This window comes from Charadrius vociferus, unplaced genomic scaffold (assembly GCF_000708025.1).
Source record: "Charadrius vociferus isolate BGI_N301 unplaced genomic scaffold, ASM70802v2 scaffold948, whole genome shotgun sequence".
Taxonomy (NCBI): domain Eukaryota; kingdom Metazoa; phylum Chordata; class Aves; order Charadriiformes; family Charadriidae; genus Charadrius; species Charadrius vociferus.
Genome location: NW_009649612.1, coordinates 28,851 through 52,492, shown reverse-complemented (window position 1 = coordinate 52,492; position 23,642 = coordinate 28,851). Strand labels below are relative to the sequence as shown.

Genomic DNA, 23,642 nt, shown 5'->3' with positions numbered 1-23,642 from the left:
CCAGGTGTGCTTCTGCCAGGTTGGGTACCCCACACCCACAGGCTGCGGGGAGGTCAAACCAGAGCCTCAGAGACACTCATTGCATGCGGGAGTGCTCAGGAGACTGTGCAGGGATAACGCTGCCCAGCAGAGAGCTGGAAGTTTAATCTCTGGGTTACTCTTCCAGCGATCAGGCTGGACAGGGGTTTTCCCCTTCCAACCGTTGCTACCACCCATCATTCATTCACTCTTAGCGCATGGTTTGACAAAGTGTTTTTTTCCTCATCTTTAAGCTGAGCAGGCTCACAAGGTGGTTGCAAGTTACAAACCTTCAAAGTTTGACAAAAAAATCCTCCTCTGGACTGGACGTTTCAAGACTGAAGAAGAAATTCCTCCGAGGATCCCGTAAGTGCGCAGCTCTTGTCCGAGGGGAATGTGGAGCTGAAGGGAAAGCGGTGGCGTGATCCTGATCTAAAGCTTTTCTGCAGAGTTTGAACCAGTCAGTTTTTCAACACTGAAATCTTGGAAACAAGTTAGAGGGCAAGAGAATTTCCTGTCCTGGTTAGAGGTTAAGAAGAAAAAATGTTCCTTACTGGAGTCCCCAGAGCCTGGGATTAAGAACTGGATCCATCTGATTAGATAGTCTCAGTTACATTTATATACTGGGTTGTTTATTTTGTTTATTCCTAATGTGCAATCAGAGAGGGATGTTATTGGTAAACAATATTTTCTGTTTATAGCTCCCATAAACAGTTCTAAGGAAGCTGACTGTCACTGAATGATTACCTCCAACAAATTATGATTTCTTATAGAATTTGAGGAAAAATAGAGAAGGAGGTTATGAGAGAAACATCCCCCACCAAGGAAAATCAAGTCCTTGACATAGCCATAGCCTCCCATTCTTGTTGACCCACTGGACTGGATGATCTTTGAAGGTCCCTTCCCACCCAAACCGCGCTGATTCTGCAGTGCTCTGACTCGCTGAAAGTTAGCATCCTCCAAGGGAGTCAGTCACTAAACACACAAAACCCCTCTAATGCCAAGTGCTGCCTTTTTCTTAGGATGTTCGATAGCGTGTTAGATGTCTCTCCCCAAGACACTGCTTTTTATCATCGCATCGTGTTCCTGCCTTGGATGGTACGCTGCGCGTCAGCAGTGTGCCGAGGTGTGCCAAGCAACAGGTACATCCTCTGCCTGGTCCTCTTGGTTCCCCACAGTTTCACTGGCATTTGCTGAGCTGGACAGTGGCTTTCTAAAGGGTCCCACCTCTCTTGCACCATGTTAGTCCCACAGTCTTCCCTAGAGGAAGGTTCAGACAGGTCTCGGAAGCTCTGAAAGCTATTCAAGTTATTGGGAGGTGTTTATAAAGACACACACGTTTGCCAGTCCATACACATACACACACCACTCGTTTCTGTGCAGTAGTTGGCCTGCCAAGTGCGTGTCACCACTGTGGACTTTCTGGGTGGGCAAAGTCTTTTTAGAACTGTAAGATCACAAATAGTAATATGGTAGAAGTTGTTGATTGTGAGACATTGAAGCTGAACTGTGTCACTGCTTTAACTTTAAAAAACAAAACAAAACAAAACAAAATTGTGAGTTACTGTTACCTGTGAGCACAATATTGCTGCTGAAGAGCATTTGTACTAAGGGTGAAATCTGCAGTCCTTATTCAAGGTTGTTGGGGGTTTGCGGTTTGTTTTTTCTTTTTAAAACAGCTGTTATTTGCTTCAGCAGAGGTTTACCCAGAGTCTTGATTAAGGCTTAAGTAGCAAAGGCCCTAATGTGCAATTAGGGAAGAATATAATCAGGTCTGTTCTCCTTAAAGCAGAGGCAGAAAGTGAAAATCTGCTTCAGAAGAGTTTCAATTAGCGCATTGTGGAATATGATTAGGCTAATAAGCCAGACTAATAACATTTATGGTTTTGCTTTTGTTGCTACAAATGGATTAGTGGATTAATGATTTTATGTGATGGTCTGATGTGCGGTTTGTTTTAAAGACGATATTTACCATTGTACCAAAGAAAAGCAGTTATTTAGAACTGCGGGTAGTGTCAGTCATCGGCAAGAAACGTGACACGTACAACATGTGTGCGTATGCGTGAGTTGGCCAGGAAGGGAGTAGTATGGCATAGCCGCCCATCAGATTTGCCCTCTTCTGCTGCATTAAGCCTTCGAGAGCAGCACTGCAGCCCTCAGCCTCGGTACACACTTCCACGGGCAGAACTCCCCCTGTAAAAACTCCGGCTCTGCCCCATCCCACCACTCATCCTCTTTAAAGTAAAGCTAAAGGTGTTTTGGGGGAGAGAGATCATTACAAGGTCTTTATTCACAACATAAAATCAAGTTTTTATGCAACTATCCTTTTTACATATAGTTATGGTTTTAGACATATATATAATGTATATTTATATTCTGTATCTTATGAATATGTTTATACATATAAAGCATTCCCATGTGATTTATAAAAGGAAAATAGCGTACAGCCAGCATTACAATGAACATCCAAAACCCAGTACTCCCAAGTATAGTGTCTGACTCAGAAAATGACTTAGCTGAGAGTTTTGAGACAAATTTGAGTGATACGGAGATTTCCCGTACTGCTGGTTCCCAGGGGTACGCAGCCTGCCGCTGCTTCGCACAAGGGAGGAGGATGGAAATGGGAGCTGAACCGATGGAGCTCACCGCACCGTACAATGCCTCTCTTGCAGCAACTACTGCCAAACACGGGGCAGAAGTTTCATTAGTTTTGTCTTTGATGACCAGCAAAAATAGTTACGTAGATTGTTCTTGTTTAGGCGTGTGTTCCTGTGAGAAGGCTGACATCAGCTGCCCACTTTAAAGAAAGCTGCTGCATTTCTAGAGAACTAAAAACTCTAACTCGTAACGGTACAAACTCTGTTTTAATCACCTATCCAAGCTCCTAGCCTACAGTATACAGGATGCCATCTAAACAAGTAATGTGACAGCAATTAATTTGTAAAGTTAATTTTGAATGAGAGGAACTCACTTTCACCTCATCTGGTTGACGTTGCATATGCTTCTCCATCTGTTTGAAGTAGATAAAACCCCTTCAAACTTAGTACATTTAAACAGAGCTCAAGGTACAACTTCTGGTGTATTTACCCCAAGTATTTATGTGCAAATATTTATTGTGTGAGCAATTTTTTTTTCCAGCTTGAAAATTCAGCTTAAATTCATTAAATGTTCCTTTTCCACTGGCAATGCATTAGGGTCAGAAAACGCAAAGTTCTTGGGTGGTACACAACCAGTCACGGCAAGCTGAAGGTGTTTGTTTCAGGAGCTAATTCTGGTTTTATTTGTCAATGGTGATATTATGCCTGCGATGCTTTGAAGAAGAGATACTTCACAATTTTGTAATGATACAACTCAGTAACTGTAATTGCAGGCCGGAGATGCTGGACAGGGCAAGGAACAAAGCTCGAGTTAAAGCCTGTTACATCATGATCGGACTCTCCGTCGTTGCCTGTTTTGCAGTGATTGCTTCAGCTAAAAAGGTGAGCACACCGCTAGCTGGTTATCACGTAGCAAATGATGGCATTCTGTGAAAAGCAGACAAACCTGAACAGCAGCAACTTACACCCACCCTGATTTTAGCTAACCTATGTCCTGGTCACCCCTGGGGCCTAAGTAGGTGCCGGCCGTTCCCGAGATTGGGTGGCTTTCCCCGAGGTGTATCGTTCCTCCTACCACACTGCTCTGAAGCAGATGTTTTGCTTCTGCAGGCTGCTGCGCGTCACGAGTCCTTAACAAGCTGGAACTTGGCAAAGAAGGCCAAGTGGCGGGAAGAGGCTGCACTAGCAGCGGAGTCGAAGACAAAGTAACTTCATATGAAATGCCAAATGTCCTTGTAGGAGGAAAGTTAACCATTGCCGAAAGCGATTAGTGAATTTCATCAATAAATGGGTAACTGTAGTGTTGGACAGACTGGAGCCAAGAAGGGTAGTTACACAACTACAGAAAGAAAGGGAGGGTCCCTTATCAGAGAGATACTCAATATACTTTTTGCATATAATTAAAATTAGTTAGAATGTTTTGCACATGATTAAAAGCAGTAATTAATTTCAAAGGAGGTGAGGTAGTTTCCTAAGAATGTCAGGTATGGGGGGCGGGGGGAGGAACCAAGTTTCCACTGTCTTAAAACCTTTCTTTTGGGCTTGATCTTGAGCTCTGTTATACAGATAGAAGTGCCTTACAGAAAACTAGTTGGATTTTTCAATGAAAGGTGAAATACAGCAAAAGACCAGGCAGCAGTGAAGTGAAAGTATGAAAACTGCAAAAATAAGGAGACTTATGCAGTTCACTTTTGCAATTCTACATGAAGAACAAGCTGCACTCAGTCAAAATATCACAGATCTTCAACGCTGCGAAGAGGTTTGGAGAAGCCAGGGGAGGGGAAACGGCCCGATAATCCCACAAATTCTCAAGTCCATGGAAACTTCATGGGAATCCCCAAAGAAATGGTCAGTTTTGCAGCCAAAGACAGGTCTGTGATTATCCTACAAGTATATATTTGGTTAGATATTTACAAAACGTATTTAAACCAGAAAGTTTTCTGTCTGGTGACGGTGCATAGTTGTACAGTGCACAAATGAGCCAGTTTGAATCCATTTGACTCACTGATGTATTCAAAATGGCATTTGTGTTTTCTAGTTTAAGAAGCCACACTTATTGAACCACTAAATAAATACAATAAACATCTGTAAAATAGGTTTTATTGGTTTCTGTATGGTATTTGGAGATTCAACATTCCATAATATTGCATACTACTCATATGTGTTTTGTTACAGTAATGGGCCTTCGGCCTGGATTTAAAGATGCACTATTACTATCTGAAGTTAGTATAGGTGTTTTAGTTTCCACACATTATATGAAGATATTGTGCCATAAGAAACTGAAATTTTTCATTCCAGATTTCAGTCACAGTTAAACTTCACATATCAATTGGCAGACCTATTACAAAAATCCTCAGTTGTACAATTTAATAAATTTAAACCAACTGAGAACAAACCATGGAGGAAAGACAATAGTGCATCTTTTCTATTTTATTGTTTTTTAAAGACAGACCCGACAATAAATATTTTCCAGTTGCAAACTTGTTCTACAGCTAACTTACTTCTGTGCCAACATTATTACTATTTTCCGATTGCTGCTAGCAACAGCATTTAAAGCAAATACTAGAAAATTAAAAAGCTGTATGAACCAGTCCTCAGACAAAAGTGCAATGATGAAAAAATTAGATATGATTCAGTGTATCAAGAGTAGGGAACTGAAAAAAAAAAAAATCTTATGCTTTGCATAGTTGCATAGATTAGCTAGTTAGTATTCACATTTAAGCAGAACAAATGGTACCCTTTTAATTAAAACCAAACCCACAAACCCCCAAAGCCTGTATTTTTAAACAGATTCTGTAACTGATGGGGCACTTCAGATTTCATATAAAACACCAAACTTCAAGAGATTTTCTTCTCTCAGTTCCTTTGTTGTTTTTGTTTTGTGGTGGGTTTTTTTTTGTTTTTTTTTTTTTCTCTCTCTACACTGGTTTCATCTGTTCAGGCAACATCATCATATTCACATCCCTGCCTGCAAATGACTACACCAGAGCTGACCTTAAGTCATCATCTCTGGTTTTATATTGTTCATCTATGTGCTTTTAATAAAGTGTGATGTAAACCCAGTGATAAAATAGGAGAGGCCATCCTGTACGATTATCCTTTAATTTTCATTATTATTTTTTAACATTTTTAGGGTAAACCAAATGTTGAGTTTAAATAATGATTTTCATTAGCTAAAGTCCATCAATTTTAGTTCCCTCTTAAACTGTTACATTTAAATGTATCAGAGGCATGAAATAGTTTATCTAAATGCATAAAGTGCAGTCACTAACTGTTCATACATATAGAATAATATATCCACAAAACTGAAGACATTCTTTCAAAACAAATATAATACTTTAAATGTCCCCTCTTTTCTTCATTTTCAAGTCTTTTAATCAAGATTTTTATAATTCAGATTTGGTTTAAATTAGAGAGGCTTATAAATGCAGTTTTTACAGGGTTCCCCAAATAAAAAGCAGGCACGGCTGGTTATGCTATCAAAACAAGGTTGTTAGAAACAACGGAATACCCTGTTACCTGAATAATTTTCTCACACTAGGACAACATTGAAATTCAGCATTTACTAGTAATCCTGGTGGATTTCCATGATTGTTACCCTGTACTTTCAACAGATGGGGTGGGTGGGGAAAGAAGGAAGGTCAGTGTATGAAAACCTAAAACTATGAGAGTAAAAAGGGCACAAATACAATCATCTAACATCGTATGAAAATTTGGCAGCTGTACTCAATATTATCACACTATTCAAAACTGTTGTATGCTGTACAAATCTAGGTTTAAAGTGTCATTTGCTAAAATATCTTCATTATTCAGAGTTCATAAAGTAACAGCACTCCTATATACACTTCTTACACTTCTATCTCCCACTAAAAAGACTTCAAAAAGTTTTCTTCCCTCCCAGTTACATCTTAGTCAAAACTGACCATTAATCTTAGAAAATCCACTTCAAGTCCCACATTCAATTACAATATAGTATATATTGCTGCAACATCAAAGTGAAACATCTAAGAAACTTAACTTGCACGTAAAAAAAATTCTAAATATAAAATGGTACTGTAAATTATACCACCTTTAACCTGTATTTTTCAGTGCATAAAGTATTGTTTAGTGACAAGCACAGTGCCGTGGGGTAAGTAATTTGAAAACTGCAGCTTTTTATGAAGCATGAAATGCTCTCGCATGTCAAGGATTTCACTTAACCCAAGAGTTTGATGTTAATACATTAAGTACAGGTAATAAAAAATAATCGTACTTCAGAGTTAACCCAAAGTATTAATTTCTACAAATGAGATATACTACTAATACACCAGAAACACTACTTATATGCAAGTCGAAGCAGAACATACATTTTTCTGTATTCAAAATTGTTAATCTAAATATCAGAATTCTATTTCTTTTAGTGTTTAACAGCAAACACCATATATTGTAGAGCCTAAATATTTAAATGACAATAACTTCTAGTTAGTTTTGGTGTCCACATACTTAATGCTATTTACAGTACAACAAACTTCTCCTTCAACTGGAAAGGAGTGATTCACTATTCATTCTTCACTGCAGTACTTCTACTATCTTACCAAAAGAAAACCAAGTTAGTGAACTTAAAGAACAATTCAAGTGGTGGTAGTGTATTTGGTCAAAAAAATAACACCTGCTGTCTAAACTTTAAGAAGCTACCTCACTAGAAAGGCAAACATTGCAATGTTTCTCAAACTAAAGTGGTGTTACCACATTTTGACAGGAGACAGCTGTAAACCATCTGCTTGGTGATTTGTGCAAACCACCGTCTCTGTCATTCATAATCGCAGCATTCCTGTGGTAACTACAGCAACTGCTTCCACTGCAAAGTACTGCATTTGTGGCTGACTTTTAATGCCATTTAGCAGCTTTAATTTCAGAGCCAACATCACATGACCAGCACGCTCTCTGCTGATTCCAATTTGAAAACCTCTGAAATAGTCCTCTTCACACGTAATTCAGTTTTTTTCATATATTCAATATTATATTAGGTAATTAGCATTATATATGTATATCTATTATGTCTTTAAATACATTTTATAAATAAATTCCAACAGTGTGTTGTAAAGTAAGTAATGCATAAAAGTTTCACAATTTAAATAAATATTTTTCACATTCCAATTCAGCTTCTTACAAGCTCATCTTTATTTCATGCCTTAGTTCTGAAGCAATGCTTTTGCTTCAATACAAGAGGTAGATTTGATAGAGACTGGGCAAGTCAAGCCTACTGCCAAAAATGCAACTGTCAGTAACTGTATTGCTGATATGCAGTTTGAGACTACATGAGAAATTCAGAACCACTATCTAATATCCTACCAAGTCTTAGCTTAACAGTTCTTGTTAAATCACATTTAATGCTTTACTTTAGACATGATTACTCACAGTTGTTTTCTGTACATAAGAGATAATGAAAAACACAAATACAAAACAAAGAACAGTTGTACCTAACACAATATATAAAAGTGCATGAGCTGCTGCTTCATCTATTTCTGCAAAACATATTCAATGTTTCCTCTAACTTTGGCCATAAAGAAAAGACCTCTGGGGAAAAAAAACCCAACAACAAAACCCTACAAGTGTTTACATTTTATGCTTGTCTTCACGTCAGTAATTTACAGCTGAAACCCCTCCATTGGAGCCTCCTGCTGTTGAAACACAAACTGCTGCTGACTTTCATCCACCTGAGGTGCAATACTGGAGTCCTCTTCTTCGACACCAAAGTAATGTTCTATGAGTTCAAAAGCCTTTTGGTAGATCTCTTGGTTTTCATGCCTCTGAAGAAATTCAATTTTATCAAGTCCTAAATTCAAGACAAAACATTTTCAAAATCTAGTTACTTGAATCATGAATTCAAAGCAAAACAGCTTGTAGTATAGCAGTACTTCTCAGATAAAAACAAGCAATCCCAAATCATCTCAATTTATTCAGTATCATTGATTCGTAATTTCCTAACCCAAGTATTGCTAGTCTTTATTTTCTGCAGCATTTTGTGCTGTCCGAACTAATTTTAAAACTATGCTAAAAGAATATCAATTAAACTAAGGAGGAGGAGGCCTTAGTATCTACAAAGAAATACGCCATGCCTAGAAACTGAATCTGTATAGAATTAGGATAGCATAAAACTGTTTGCTGTAGCAATTTCCAGTATCCCCATTTCTTCTCTTTTCTTCTTTCAGTCTTCTCCAACTCTAAATTCTATCCCCTATTATAGAGTCATCACTGGGCACAGTCTGGTTTCTTTTTTCAAATTTAATTGTAAGGTTTGAAGATACTATCTTTCCAAAGTCTTAGCATTTGCAACCTAGAGGACATAACCTCTGCTCTGCTGGCAGAATTAAGCGCTTGGCGGTCAGACAGGTTGATTCAAAACTCTTTAGCTATTTAAGATAATTCAGTTTTCACTTAAGTTGGATTAGGAAGAGCTCATACAAACCCTTCTGGTGACTATAGAGGCCAAAGCAATGAGGGCAATATAATTAGCTGTTTCCCCTACTTGAACTTATACTTGACAGCTTCAGCAGCCTATGCTTAACTAGTAAAGGAAAAAAAGAACCTAGACATTCAATAGTTGAAATTACGAAAGGACTCAAAATCTGGAACAGAATAAATTCCATTAAAGTATTCAGCACTTATTCCTCTTACACGTTAGATTGCAAAGTAAGTTCTCCAAGTATGCTCTTGATTTTAAAAATGAAAATCTGCAACAAGGAATTCAGATGTAAAGGCTGCTTTACAGAAAAGTTAGTACCATCTAATCAGATATAATTCTGGTCAACCAGAATTGTTATTAGTGGTTTCTGAAACACAAACGTCTGCCAATTTTTATTTTGTTAGACCTACAAAAAGATAACCCTCCATAAATAATGCCAGATTCATTATAAGCCAGTTTTAACATTAATTTTCTTAAATCAAAAGAATCTAGTCATGAAATTCCAAGTGTAGTTTTGATACTCTGTCTGTAAAGTGTGGATTGATTCAACAGCTCTGAAAAGAAGAAACAGATCAAAATACTTCCACAAGTTAAGTACAAACATTTAATTTTACGATCTGAAGTTGATTTTGCTATTACTGATATTTACTATGCTTAAAAGTGATCTGACTTGGGGAATAAGTAAAACAAACTCTGATCTCGCATCCCTGTTGGTAATGAAACTTTACCAGACAGGACTATGTAGTAAAGTAATAAAACTATATTTAGGGTTGGCTGATAAACTTATGCAAACCATGGCTCCAATACACTAGGGCAAATATTAAAGATTAAATATTGCTGAGAATGTTTCTCTAGAGGAGCATTTCATAAAGGGATCGCAGACAAACATCCACAATTTTTCGGCATTTAACCACCCTTCCCACCACGTTACATTACTTAATTTATGCTACTTTAATGTCCACTTACACTTGAAGTAATTCGTATATTAAACTTACCTACAAACTTCAAAATGGTTCAGAATGGTTTTATTTTTACAGCCTGAAATAAGGAAATTCAGGTATGTAGTCTTACAAGAAGGAATTTCTTACCATATGCTTCCTCTATAAGGGCACAATAAGGATTAATGCCCATTCCATTTTGCTTAGACTCTTGTTCTCCAAGACGCAGAATATTTTCAAGTCCATTTAAAGCCACCTGTACTATTTTTGAATCCATCACAGTCAGGAGGTCACAAAGAGGCTTGGTACAACCTAGAGCTACCAAATACCTTCGTAACAGCAGAAACACAGAAGGGGGTGGGGGAAAAAAGGAGGACTGATAATCCAGTACATTTATTCCGACATGCCAGTCTATGACTATTGGTCCTTACTTTTGCTAAGAAAAGTGGCTGAAATAGAAATTTTTCTAAAACATGCAACAACCCAAAGATAAGCTTAGCCTGAAATTCAATAAATATTCTAATTTATCCTAATGAGAAAATTTAATGTGCATATTTCTAACTGGAATGTGACATCTGTAGTCCTTCCAGCTCCATTTCACTTGTGATCTTCAGATAGTTTAAACTGAGTATAAGAGAAAAGGTTAGTTTTACCAGTAAGTTCTTTTCTCGGGCATTTGAAATTTTGTGGTGGCAAAAATATCGACTAAACACATTAGAGACAGATAAGAACATTGGACATGGCTCTGTAAAATGTAGTCCACACTAGTAGTCCATTAAGATATTAGCATTACCTTAAAAGGTACCTAAAGGGAAGGACATAATTGCAAATATAAAAAAAAAATTGGATTCCGAGTATCCTATTCCTTTTTCCAATTTTGCACAAAATTGTGTATGAATTTTTGAAAATCAGAACCTGTATCCTTGTTTCTAGTGTGTGTAAAATGAAGATAGGAATACTTCCTGCATCAAAAGGTTGCTTAAATAGAGTTTATTTAGTAGGGTTTTTTTATTTTATTTGGGGCTCAAACTAAACATAGATAAACATGTCCTTTGTTATGAGAAGCTATTTTTATCATATTACATGCATGTTTACTATTTGAAGATCCTGAATTAAAATTTATTTAAAATATGTTAAATTTTAAGATATTATGTTATGCAAGCAATCAAAATAATAGCAAAAAACCCAACAAACTTTCCTTACCTCTGATAACAATTAGTGGTTATAAGAAAACCAGGATTGTTTACATTTTAAATAAATAACCTTGCACTTACTGCAACAGATGTTTTAACTGTCCCAAATGTGCTGGAAGAGTTATCACGTAACTTTCAGTTCTGGCTTCCAAATAATACATTGTCATTTACAAATTCATTTATCAACTACTGATTCAAACTGATTGCTATGTTGACAGTATTCAGAGAAACCAGGGAGTATTTTATTCTAGTCATTCAAGAAGTCCAATCTTTGCAGAACATAAATGGCTGCTGACAGTAAAATTTTAATCAAACTCAATTTTGAAAAAGGAATTTAGTTAGCTGGATAGCTGCTTTCAAATAATACTGATAGTGAGTTTAAAATATATTAAGAAACCACTAAAATTCCTGAAGTCTCTCCACAAAGACATAATCCCATTGTTTTCTAAACAACTCTTCCCACTTTTAAATACTGAAATTGTTCATTAATTGTTCCAATTGTGTTTGATGATGTAATATCAAATCTGGAAGATAACCTTGTGAAAGCTTTAGGTGTAATACCACTGAAGCAAAGCAGTATCGGTCAATTTATTAAGTCTATTGCATATATTTAACTGATTTTTCTGAATTTCTACATGTTTTGTCCCTGTGCAGACTTAGGATTTTGTTGCTATGTTTGTTGAGACTCAAATGCAGAAATAAAAATGCCTTAGAGCAGATACTTAGGCAGAGAAAATAGTAACATACACAAACTTACCTAATCTGTTCAGGGGTTCCTCCCGATGTTGCATTAGTTATGGCCCATGCTGCTTCTTTTCTGGTGCGAAATTCAGCTTTTTGAAGAATTTCAATCAATATTGGAAAAATATTTGCATCTATAACAGCCTAAGAGATGAAATTGTAATATATTACATTCATTAATAAAGACTTAGTATACACAAAGAACATTAATACCCTTCATTACAAGAGTCAGTGATGCCTTTTGATAACAAGGCAAACAATGTTTTGTTAGAAGGTACCACACCAACTAGAAATCCTAAACTGAAATTCAGAATTCTTCCAACATTACACTGCAGCAGCCATCAGAATACCTTCCTTGATTTCTCTGTCTCTGGTGGACAGAATACTGCTTACTGGATAGGCCCATTTAAAAGTCATATGACTAAGGACTAAACCTGAGTTTTTGAACTGGAGGTCAAGCCTCAGAACAAAACTTCACTTTGTCCATCAGGTTTGCAGTCTCCATAGAAAGACTATGTCTATAATTGGAGACTATATAACATATTTTAAATGACATCAAGTAGCAGCATTTTCATCTTTGATTGAAGGATGGGGGGGAGGGGAGAATTCCATTTTGAAACATGTACTCTGATTCAGAATTCTCATTTTTTATCGACCAGAACCTTTTTTCAGGTAACTCCTGACACTTGGAGCAATAGTCAGGATTTAGTAGTTCCCACAAGAATACAACTCAGTATCGATGACATCATGCAGGTTTCTTATCCAAGCAAAATGTTCAACATTTCCAAATTGGTATAATTGTCCGCTTTTCACTGGACTAATTTGTGCAAGATGTTTTGTTTCAACTTTCAAAAAAGAGAAATTGCTTATTACTTTAACGCATATATTACAATGCAGAACAAAATTAAAGAGAATATATCAGTAGATGATGCTCCCACAGGGAAAAATAAGAACTGTTGATATCAGATCTAAGAGAAGTATCCTTTAATTTGTTTTATAAGCATCAAGCAAGTCCCTTTGAGAAAAATTAATCCATTTCTCTAGTACAAATCATGACAGCTATTTTTCAAGTATTATTTTATGAAGTGATTTATAATAATCTATCAAAAATTAGAAACCATTTAGGTTAGGTAAAATTATAGACAGTTAGGACTAAAACAAATAATGCAGAATTAATGCAGTTATCTACTTATTTCTCCTTGTAACAGAAAGCCAAATGAACTAGTAAAATGAAAACAAAACCAACCAAGTAACAAATATACAGGCTTTACCTGAATCTGAGCTCTGTTTCCTGCAGTGATGTTAGAAACAGTCCAGCACGCTTCTTTTCGAATAGATTCCTTGGGACTACTAAGCAAGTGCAAAAGACAGGGTAACGCAGAGCAGTTCAGAATCACCTAAAATAATTTGAGAATTGAAAATTGGGTTGTACAATACATGCATAAACATATATTGGCTTGTGCAATATACCTATAAAAGCACTTTACAGATGACTTCAAAAGATTTTGCAACACATACTACACAAAGTATCACAGATAACATCCTGCAAAATTAGTGTTCAGTGCTGTAGCACATGAACAGACAATCCAACAATTTGAAAGAATCTGCCCTCAATTAAATTCAGACCAGAAGACCAATAACAGCAAGACTAAATAACGCTGCCGAAGGCTAGAATCCAAATAACTAAGAATAACTGAGAAGTGTAAATGTAATTTGTATAGCTATTTGCTCATTTGTTTTTTGAGACAGATGTTTTCTATTTAATTCCTTAGCAAAATCCTCTCCTATAGAGCTCACAAATTATATAATTAACTTATTTCCTTATTTGCTCTTTACACTAGTACTGTCAGCCTTTCAGATGCAATTTTCTTTAAAGCAAAACCTGTCTTAGCATTTCCTGCATTGCTTCAAACTCAACTCCGTTGCCCAAAACTAAAAAATAAATCTTTAGAACAAATTGCATCAGTAAGACTATCACATATGAATCCATGGACAAATCAAGTATGACCATTGTTTACACGTAAAAACTTTGACTGCATTTGAAAAGTTAAAGGGAACAGTAAAAAATAATTAAACCTGCACTAAGGAGGAAAAGAAAAAAAAGAGGGGGTGGGAGAAGCAAGAGTTCATACAGGAACAAAGCCATCCACTACATACAGTGCTGTAAAAAAAAAAAAAATTGTTCATGCTTACAGTCATTTAATGTTAAAAATAGCAGCCTAAACTGTAAGATTAACAATATAGATTTGTACAGAGCCTCTTTCACTGATGTATATAGATACCTGTACTGGACATGTATTTTGTCACAATTTTTACAAAATTCTGTCTTGCCAATTAATTTTTCTTAAATCAACTAGTCTTACCTGTGTTTGGATATCATCCCCAGTAACAATATTTCCAACTGCTCTTAATGCAGGGGATACCACCTTGTAATCATTATGCCTGGAGAAAAATATTACATTGGTTGGCATTACCAAGTGTCAAAGTATAATTCTGCATTTTCAGTGAACAATGGTTTACTTCAAGTGCTATATTTTTAGTTATAGAAAACACTGCATTACTTCTTATACTTTCCCGCTATTTAGACAAATTTGACAACTGCAAGCCCACAACTGAACTGCTGACTCAAGGAAAGGGCATCTCTGTGGAACAATACAACTTGGAGCAATCTATCTGTCCAGCAGATTCATTTCACCCAGCTCAAGTATTATTGAATACAATACTGGAACCTACACCATTGAATAGCCACAGAAACAAAAGGGGTGTTATTGTATACGAAAACACAGCAGCCCCCCTTTGTAAGTGAACTCCCCTCTTTTCTAAGACAATAACCCTAGAAGCCAGTGCATGAAGCCAGTATTCCCATATTCAACTGCCTGAGGTGTGAGGGAAAGAAATCTACTCAGTTATCCTAAAGCTTCTACAGAAGATGAAGCAACCTCACCCTCTCCTGACAGCTATACAAGTGAGCTTTTCACAGGGAACTGTGCTGAGCTGTCAGCGCAGGGAACTACTATCCCTGACCTACACTGCAGTCCCCATGTGAACACACGGATTTAGTCTCCCTTTCTAGGAAAATAATGAACCATAAATCAAATAAAATGGAACACTTCAAAAGCGGCACAAGCCTGCTTCTGGATTTCGTGAGTCCAAGAACTGTCTGTTTTGCAACTACATCTCCTAGAAAGGTAAAAAACCAAAATACAACAGTGAAATAAAAAAAAAAAGCTAAGAAATTGATTTACAATTCAAGCCTGGTCACTAGTCTTCACCTTTCTATTCCTCCATGTAAATGAAATCCTACATTAAATGTTAAAGAATATAAAAGAATAATTTGGAGACTTTTTTTCACTGTCAATCTCAGGAAAAATCCCAGAAGGCAAGCAACTTAAAAAGTTTCTGACTGAATTCATGTTCATCACTTCTCACAAAATAACTTCAGACTTGAGGTGAGAAAAACAACTCAATTGGAATTAACAGTACTGCAAGATGTTTATTTGGTGAAGAGACGACTTACATAAGCAGCTCTACCAATCTTCGACACACCCCAGAATCAATAACAGCTTGAATTTTATCATTGGGACCATCTGAAAGGTAAGAGAGGGCCCAGCAAGCATCTGCTAATACATCCGGGTCGCTGCTAAATAACAGTCTTGATAAAACATTTAAGCAAGGAGCAACCTAGGTTAAAGAAAAATATTGCATAAAATTAGGCGTTTCATATTTTTCACGTTTCAGATAACATTCTGCAAAGGCATAAAGGTGCAAAACTATTTACTTCCAAAGCACATGAGCTCATTAATCAATCAGAACCTAGATGGAACACTTCCTGATTAAACTAGATAGCCAATTCATACTGGCAAATTGGATAAATACTGATTCGTAGCCTATTTATTTAAAGATACTACAGTAGATATATAATTGTTCATCTTAAAGAAGAAACATCTGCTTTTACAGGTAACCAGATAGTCAGGAATTCCTGATGCTTTTTTGAATCACTCAGGGAAGAGAATTTCACAGTAATAACATTTTTTTGATATGGCTGTCTTTGTAGAAGTGCTGGAGGTTATTTGTAATAACCAATTTACAATTGCTTTACCACAAAGAAACACAAGAGTGATTCACGGAGGACTCATTGTTCACTGAACCAAATCAAACAAGCAACGGCTGACTTCAGTTCTCACTGTAACTGTAGACACTGGCCTTAATCTCCTACGAGTTCCACAAAGACAGAGCCAAATGAACTACAGGATCTTAACACCCCCTGAAACCTGGTTTCAGCTGTACAGCTTGGGATTTTCATATTCGTTGTAGAACTTAATTTTTTATTTTGCATCAGTTATGCAATTCAGCCTCCTTTATGTATCCAAATGGTGCTGTTGCAAAGAGCAAAAAGCAAAGGAGCTATTCTTATTTGCAGCTGCCTACAGGGCATCCTTTTCCACTGAAGTTAAAAGTGTTTAAGCAGCAAGAAATCTTTGTGTTCTTTTACTACCAGAAGAAAACACTACTGAACGATATAACTTAGGCAGAGCAATTGTGAGGTGATCAATTAATTGACCTCAGAAGTCCCCCTTTTTGTTAGTATGTCTCCAAAAATTAAGTAGCAATGACAACAATTACTACTCCATGAGACAAGCTTCAAGACATGTAAATTCTCTCCAGATTATCCTTAATCATCACTTAACCTCAGTCTCTTTTACCAGAACATCCAACTTTCAGTTCCATCTTTTAATGTCATTAACCTTACCAAAAATTAATTTCATACTGAAAATAAGGAGTTAATACTCCTACTAGGCTCTACAGTCTTACTGTCACTACAACCACACACTGGAGAGAGGAGGAAGTGAAGGGGAGAGCATACAGGCAAATCACCTCTGTCATCAGTCTGATTTAACTATATCTGACAGCAGAAAACTCAAAATTTTATTCCTGCAGCGTGTGCTTGCAATCATAACATAAAATAAACAAATAATAAATTTATAAGAAAAAAAGCTTCAATTGTAATTCACATCTTCTAAGAGATCTGGAGAAAATACAGTTCCAAGTGGTTTAGTGCTGAATGTATTATTTGTCCATCATTTCCTATCAGTCAAAGACTATTTGCATCTGACTAACTACAGTCTCGGGTTTTTAAGTAATTTAATTTTATTGCTGATAGGTGTAGAAGTAGATGATTTTGTGCAGATACAATGAGTGGACAAGACTGTGTGACTACATTAAAAAGATAAAATTGAGTCTATCTCCAGATTCAAAGACTGTGTGTTACAACACATTACAAACATAAGTTATCTTCAGCTTTCCGACTTCTCAAAATGAACACTTTATTATACCTTACTGAAGTCTGGAGGTGGGTTCTTTCCTCTACAGAGATTTGAGAGAGCCCAAACTGCATTTCTAGTTGTTGTAAGACGATTTGAATTTGTTAACAGTCTGTCAAAGAGATACAACAATGAAAAAAAAAATTATTTCTTATTGAAAAGGTGTCTTTTAATGTCTATTATTACCAACAGTACCTCAAATCAGGAAAAGAAATCATATGATGGGCACTAGTTTCAATTTATTTCTCTTCATAGTTTACATGCTGCAAATATTTTCTTAGAATCAACTGAATCTGAATAGATTCATGAGAAGGAACTTCTTTACTTTGAGGGTAGTGGAGCACTGGAACAGGCTGCCCAGAGAGGTGGTGGAGTCTCCCACTCTGGAGACATTCAAAACCCGCCTGGACGCTGTCCTGTGTAACGTGCTGTAGGTGACCCTGCTCTGGCAGGAGGGTTGGACTAGATGATCTCCAGAGGTCCCTTCCAACCCTAACAATTCTGTGAATTCTGTGAATTCTGTGAGATTATTTTGCATGGATATCTCGTTTCCAAATCAAGTATATGCATATAAAGTAAAACAGTGCTCATCTGACAAATCAGTCAACTAATCTTTTCTGAGGGTCTTCAGAAGGGGCTTGGAGATGCAACCCTCCCTTGAATTAACTTTGATCTTTACATTCAGAGAACGCAATTAATAATAAAATAGTTCCATAAAAAGAACTTAAAAGATCTTCTAAAAAAAAAAAAAAAGCTTTATTGTTTTTGCTGAATCAAATGCAAAAGATTCAACACCTGAAAAAAGAGGTTCATTTTCAGATACATACCAAAATGTCTAAAACTGTTAATCCTTTAAATCCTTAAGAAAAGCAACCACATTCTCCTCTATTATTTTAAGCTAATTTACAAATGTTTGAAAGCCCTTCATTATTTTAAGCAACAATAAATTGAAAAAAATTGTCTTGTGTAAATTTTTCCCCTGTGATGAAGTTACCTTACATCCTATTGTAAGTGTATAGTGAATGCTGGAATGATATTCCTAGTGAAGAGAAGTGGAACACAGCTCATATAACAACTACTTTGCCAGCTCATCTCAACAAGCAAATGGATAGAGAGCAAGACCAGAGCCTGGAGCTACAAACGTGGGGAAAACAGTCTATTTCCCAGCCAGTTGGAATCACACAACTGCAAGTGTGAATTAAGTCATCTCCCCCACCCTACTATCCAGAACTCTGGCAACACAGAGTTCTGTGCAATACAGAAATGTCATACCTGTGAAATAACACTTCTCTACTTTTGCAAACATTGGAAAACTTGTAGTTATGAACTAATTAAAGACATGCATGAAGCTTAGGTAACCCAAAATATTACATTCATAGCAAGATAATAAAAAAAAAGAAACCTCCTCCTCCTCATAGGTGGAACCCTTCTACACTTTTCTGCTTCCGACCCTTCAATGAGGCAAATAAAGTGAGCTGCCCTTGGTTGTTACAGCAATAAGTATAAGCAAGAGCCTCTCTGCATACCATTCCTTGGCATCAACTATAAACACAGGTCTTATTACTCTGAGAACAAATACTGTCTGCACAATATGCTGCTAATTTCAGTAGTTAGAAGAGGCCTAGCTAAAAAGTTAAGTTACTGAACAAAATTAGTCCCGTTTTACGTCAAACCAGGACAATATAGTAAAAAGCTTATATTCTTTTAAAATAAATTTAAAGTTGAATTTTACAGTTATCTATACCTGTACACTATATTTATAGTATTAATTTATGATACTTACTCCAAAAGGGGTGGTAATATTCCACAGTTTAAAACAAAGTCTCTGCATTCTGCGTTATCACCAGCAATGTTACCAAGAGCCCACACCGCCTTAAAAAGCAAAGCATCCAAGTGAATTAATACATGCTTGCAAATCAGCTTTTACAGCAAATATTAAGAGCAAAAAAAGCAGCATCATTTCAAATATAAAATTTCAGAAGACTACCGATTTCTATGTTACATCTTTTTGTGAACTTGCACAAAGTCAATTAGCTACACTTGAAATCACAATTTCAGGGAAAGAAAGCCTTCTGTTATGAAAATATGTTGATTCATGTGCTTTGCAATAAAAAGGATGCACACACTCTTTTCAATAATTATATTTGTTCACTATATATAATAGGTTCAATAAAAATGGTTCAAAGTTCCAAAAAATGTATGAGGAATAAAAAAGTTAAATCATGAACTTTCACTATACAAACTTTCAAACATGCTAAATAAGCCAGTAAATTACAGCTTCTCAAACATAAACAAACGCCAAACCAAACCAACCCCGAAGTTCAGGAAAATCTTAACGAAGACTGTAACATATTAAGATGGAAGAGGATACAGGATATAGGAAATAAAGCTGCAAGATAACTTGTGGAAAATATCGTGTATTTTTTTCCTTATATTACTTCTATTATGGTGTTTTAATTCCTGTCCACCTGTAAATGCCACAATAGAAATGAGGTGCTATCTTCAAATTATTCAACAATGTGAAATAAAAAAAAAAGTTCAAAGAAACCTGAAAGAATCAGAGGGGAAAAAAAAACAAACCAAAAAACATGAGGGGGAAAAAAAAAACACTGAAGGTAAATTTTTAGCTTCCTGGAGCCAGATCAGTGGTCTAGTAGGCAAATGGGGCTCAAAGCCTCTCTAACCACACACACACAAAAAAAAGACATTCATAAATGAATTTTAAGTAGTTATAAAACACCCCAAGAAAACAGTTACCTGCTCCTGTACATCTTCATGTTCTGAACTAAGCAACTTAATAAAAATTGGAACAGCTCCAGTTTCAATTACAACTTTGGTGTGTAGAAAAGTTCCAGATGCTATGTTTGTCAAAGCCCAAGCTGCTTCAAACTATTGAGAAGGACAAAGAAGACCATGTTAAACGACTCAGTAGTAAAACTTAAAATTCATGAAAAACAGTTTGACATTGGAGTTGCAGGGGTTAATTTTCTGACTTTCTTTCCTTTCCATTGAAATGTAATTATTATTGCACTTTCTATACAATAAAATAATTGGCATAGACAAAAATCTCCCTATTTAATAAGAACTTTCAGTATGTAAATTATTTTTAGGCTTTGGCTAGCAGCACTAACTGAAAGGAAGATTTCAAATCTCTGCTACAAATCCCTTCTGTTTACTCTATATTCAGTTAATTCTTCTAGTATGAATGTACATGAGGCCTAACAGCCATTCCATGGGCTACCACAAGTAGACAGAACTAGTTACTCCTATCGTTAATTATATATTTTCCAAAGATTTTCTAAAAGGGTTTCATACAAGCCTTTCAGTTTCCTGTATTTTCTCCTTCTAAGATTTCAACTGAAAAGTACTACAATATACTCAACACAAACAAAACAGATTCTGCTCACACATGAGCGCTGATGACCTGATATACTACTCTGGAAACTCTCTTCAACACATTCGGCTTTCAACACCCAACTATTTGACCAGCTGAATAGCTAACCCTAATGACTACTATGAAATTCACAAGAGCCAAGTCACAATTTCATTGGCAGCAACTGACATTTTAGACAATTAAAATTTACAGCTTCAGTGGTTAAAAATAATTAAATTTGGTTATACATATATTAAAAAAAACCCCGAAAACAATAATCACACACTTTCCAAAGCTCTTTTGGGGGGTTTCTAATCCCATTCCAAACCCCCAATCAGTACCAGCCAAACTCACTTGCAGAGTGTAATTGTCATTCCTCTCTAGAAATTTCACAAATCTCTGTACTACTCCTGGTTTTTGTATGACTTCATCTATAGGTGGATTAGGCTCTAGGGAATAAAAATAAACATATTTGTGTAAGTCTAACATAAAAGACCAAAGAAATTACTTTTTCAGTATGACACAAAACATGAATATAATTCTCCATTCTTACCATAACTTTTAGCATTTAGTCATTTTAATCTCAAATGAAAGAGCTAAACTTTTGAATTTAGAAGACTGCAGGACCTTACCCATAAAATGCTACAATTTAGTAAACACCCTATTATGTATAATAATAGTAACACACACTATTATCCATTGGCAAGTTAGTAACACATTACAAAACACTGTAGTTCAGGTCAGTGGAAGAGCAATTATGATTAGATACTTTTAAATGAGCAAGCGTATCTTTACCTGTTATGCTATACAAATACCAGCATTAATTTAAGACTGCATATCTTACAGTCTCAACAAAACCAAGTTGCAACTGTTAATATATTATTAACAGCAGCCATGTAATTTTTCTCCTGTCAACTGCAGAATGAGAACCAGAAACTGAATCACTGCAACAAGTACTGTAAGTAATGTGAGTGTGCAGTTAGTTACTGCCCTGGACACTTCAACCAAAATATCCTTGCTTTTGTTACTTTGTCTGAAAGACTTAACATTAGAATAATGAAGCTTTCTGTATTTAGCCATTAGGTTGGAAGAGATTTGGCACGGCTTCTCTATAAACAGAACTAGAAGTTTCAGCAAGCTCTATTTTATAGTAAAACAAAACTAAAGGTTAACTGACTATCACTAAAGTTAGTACTAACAACATAGAAGGAACAAAAAAAATATTATTAGGCAACGTTTACATACCTTTAGATAGCAATTTTCTGAATTTCTGAGTTGCTGTGAGCTGCTGATCAGGATCATCTGAGAAAATCATCTGCACCATATCTACTGTAATAACTTCTTCCTAAAAATGAAAGGAGGATTTCTTATGTCCTGTAGTACACACATTAACAGATAACATTCTAAACACACTCAAGTAATTACCTCTGGAATAGGTACAGTAGAGCTGACATCAGGATCCTGAATTGGACTTTCTACCATAGATTCTTCATTTCCCGGAAGAGAAACATTTCGGCGTTTAAACAGCTGAACAAAGAAGAAATTTTTGGGAGACATTAGAACTCACCATAGGGTGGGTACTGATGATATATACTTGAAGAAGCGTTTTCACCAATACTAGTCAAAGCATTTCAACTACTCACCTTCCTACTCATCCATGCAAATGGAATTCTACATTAAAGTTTAAAGAACATAAAGGGGAAAAACACTACTGTATCTTTATCTTGATAAACTACACTGCTGCACTTCAGAGAGACACTTAAAAACTGATGTTCTTTTAATTAGCAAAGATCCATACATTTTTCCACATGTAACAAAAAGCAGATACCGTTATTCCTTACTTTTAGTCTTTTATTCCTCAAAATTAGCATTTATTTTTAAGCAGGAAACTATTTTACAAGTTACTTTCTCCCTTTTTAGTTTATAGGTGAAAACCATCAACACAGAGCCAATGTTTGTGTTTCAGCACACTGCATTCCTCCCTTCAACAGAAGGTCTATGTACTTTCTTTGCATGACAATTAAACAGCATCTATATTTCGTATGCAGTTGCAGAAAGATTAAAAGAGAAACATTATTTTAATATAGCTGGAGAAAAAAACAGCATAGCTTCAAGGTGAATTTTCAAATTATGTAACATTAAACATTCTCTACATCCAAAAATTGCTTTGCAATTGGCTACGTGCACTTTCTATGCTCAAAATACATACCTGCACTGTAGTATTTAATAAGCTATGTTTAATAAGTGCCTCTTCGTTTTCTGGTATACAAGCAAGACATTCACATTAGCCTGTTTTTGTCTAGAAAGCAAAACTAAATTTTTATCTTTAATCCAGTACTACACTTACAACTACTGTAATTAACAATTCTAAGAATATTATGTTGGTATCTCTAAAAATAAGTGTTAGAATCTCAGTCTATTGCCTGAGATTTCACCTGTAAGCACACTAATGAAACCTCCTGCTAAATCCTCAAGGTTTTGTCCTTCAGGTGTCTATAGACACCTAGATTTCTGTTACTGTACCTGCCCAAAACTGCAGAAGCAACTCCACATATACATCTACCCATATTTCAAACATGAACCTAAAAGAAAGCATTCTCTCCCTTGTTCAACACACTTCTGGATTGGGCACAATCTTGAACACAAAACAACTGCAGAATCCTGGACATAAACAAGGTTTAATTCCATTTAAACCCACAAAGGAAGAAGAAACAACATTCCTCTTCTGGAAGACCAGCCATTCTTTCTATCACTCAACAAGGACACAGAAGCTCTTGGTTGAAATGTACAAACTGTTATTGTTTAGGATCATGGTGTATCTACTGGTCATAATTTCTGCTGGAGCAAAAGCAATTTCATTTCCCTGCATAAACTTGTTCTCCCAAGTTCAAGAAGAGCTGCAAACCACCAGTCCAACAAATTAAGATCAAGGAGAACATAAAAGTATTCTCATTGTTACAACAGTCAGCATGGGAGAAGAAACAGCCGTTATTTTCATAATTTATCTAGGGAGTAA

General features: G+C 36.0%; 2 protein-coding genes across 3 annotated transcripts in view; one reads left to right on the top strand and one right to left on the bottom strand.

Annotated features, from left to right (window-relative positions):
• The window catches only part of FAM162B (family with sequence similarity 162, member B), a 6,461-nt gene extending 2,637 nt beyond the window's left edge, over positions 1 to 3,824 (top strand). Inside the window, exons 3-5 of the mRNA XM_009890490.1 lie at positions 281 to 384; positions 3,389 to 3,497; positions 3,726 to 3,824. Coding sequence (XP_009888792.1) covers positions 281 to 384; positions 3,389 to 3,497; positions 3,726 to 3,824 — 312 coding nt within the window. The remainder of the gene's footprint in view (positions 1 to 280; positions 385 to 3,388; positions 3,498 to 3,725) is intronic.
• A 3,927-nt stretch (positions 3,825 to 7,751) lies between these two features.
• KPNA5 (karyopherin alpha 5 (importin alpha 6)) overlaps positions 7,752 to 23,642 on the bottom strand; it is a 16,847-nt gene continuing 956 nt past the window's right edge. Inside the window, exons 2-13 of one of the 2 annotated variants that reach the window (XM_009890486.1) lie at positions 22,052 to 22,153; positions 21,872 to 21,971; positions 20,981 to 21,075; positions 20,011 to 20,142; positions 19,037 to 19,125; positions 17,266 to 17,365; positions 15,450 to 15,613; positions 14,296 to 14,374; positions 13,204 to 13,329; positions 11,949 to 12,076; positions 10,149 to 10,327; positions 7,752 to 8,430 (exon numbers count right to left, since the gene is read on the bottom strand). In XM_009890486.1, coding sequence (XP_009888788.1) covers positions 8,243 to 8,430; positions 10,149 to 10,327; positions 11,949 to 12,076; positions 13,204 to 13,329; positions 14,296 to 14,374; positions 15,450 to 15,613; positions 17,266 to 17,365; positions 19,037 to 19,125; positions 20,011 to 20,142; positions 20,981 to 21,075; positions 21,872 to 21,971; positions 22,052 to 22,153 — 1,482 coding nt within the window. In that variant the 3' untranslated portion in view covers positions 7,752 to 8,242. The remainder of the gene's footprint in view (positions 8,431 to 10,148; positions 10,328 to 11,948; positions 12,077 to 13,203; positions 13,330 to 14,295; positions 14,375 to 15,449; positions 15,614 to 17,265; positions 17,366 to 19,036; positions 19,126 to 20,010; positions 20,143 to 20,980; positions 21,076 to 21,871; positions 21,972 to 22,051; positions 22,154 to 23,642) is intronic. The other variant, XM_009890487.1, reaches the window with a different exon arrangement.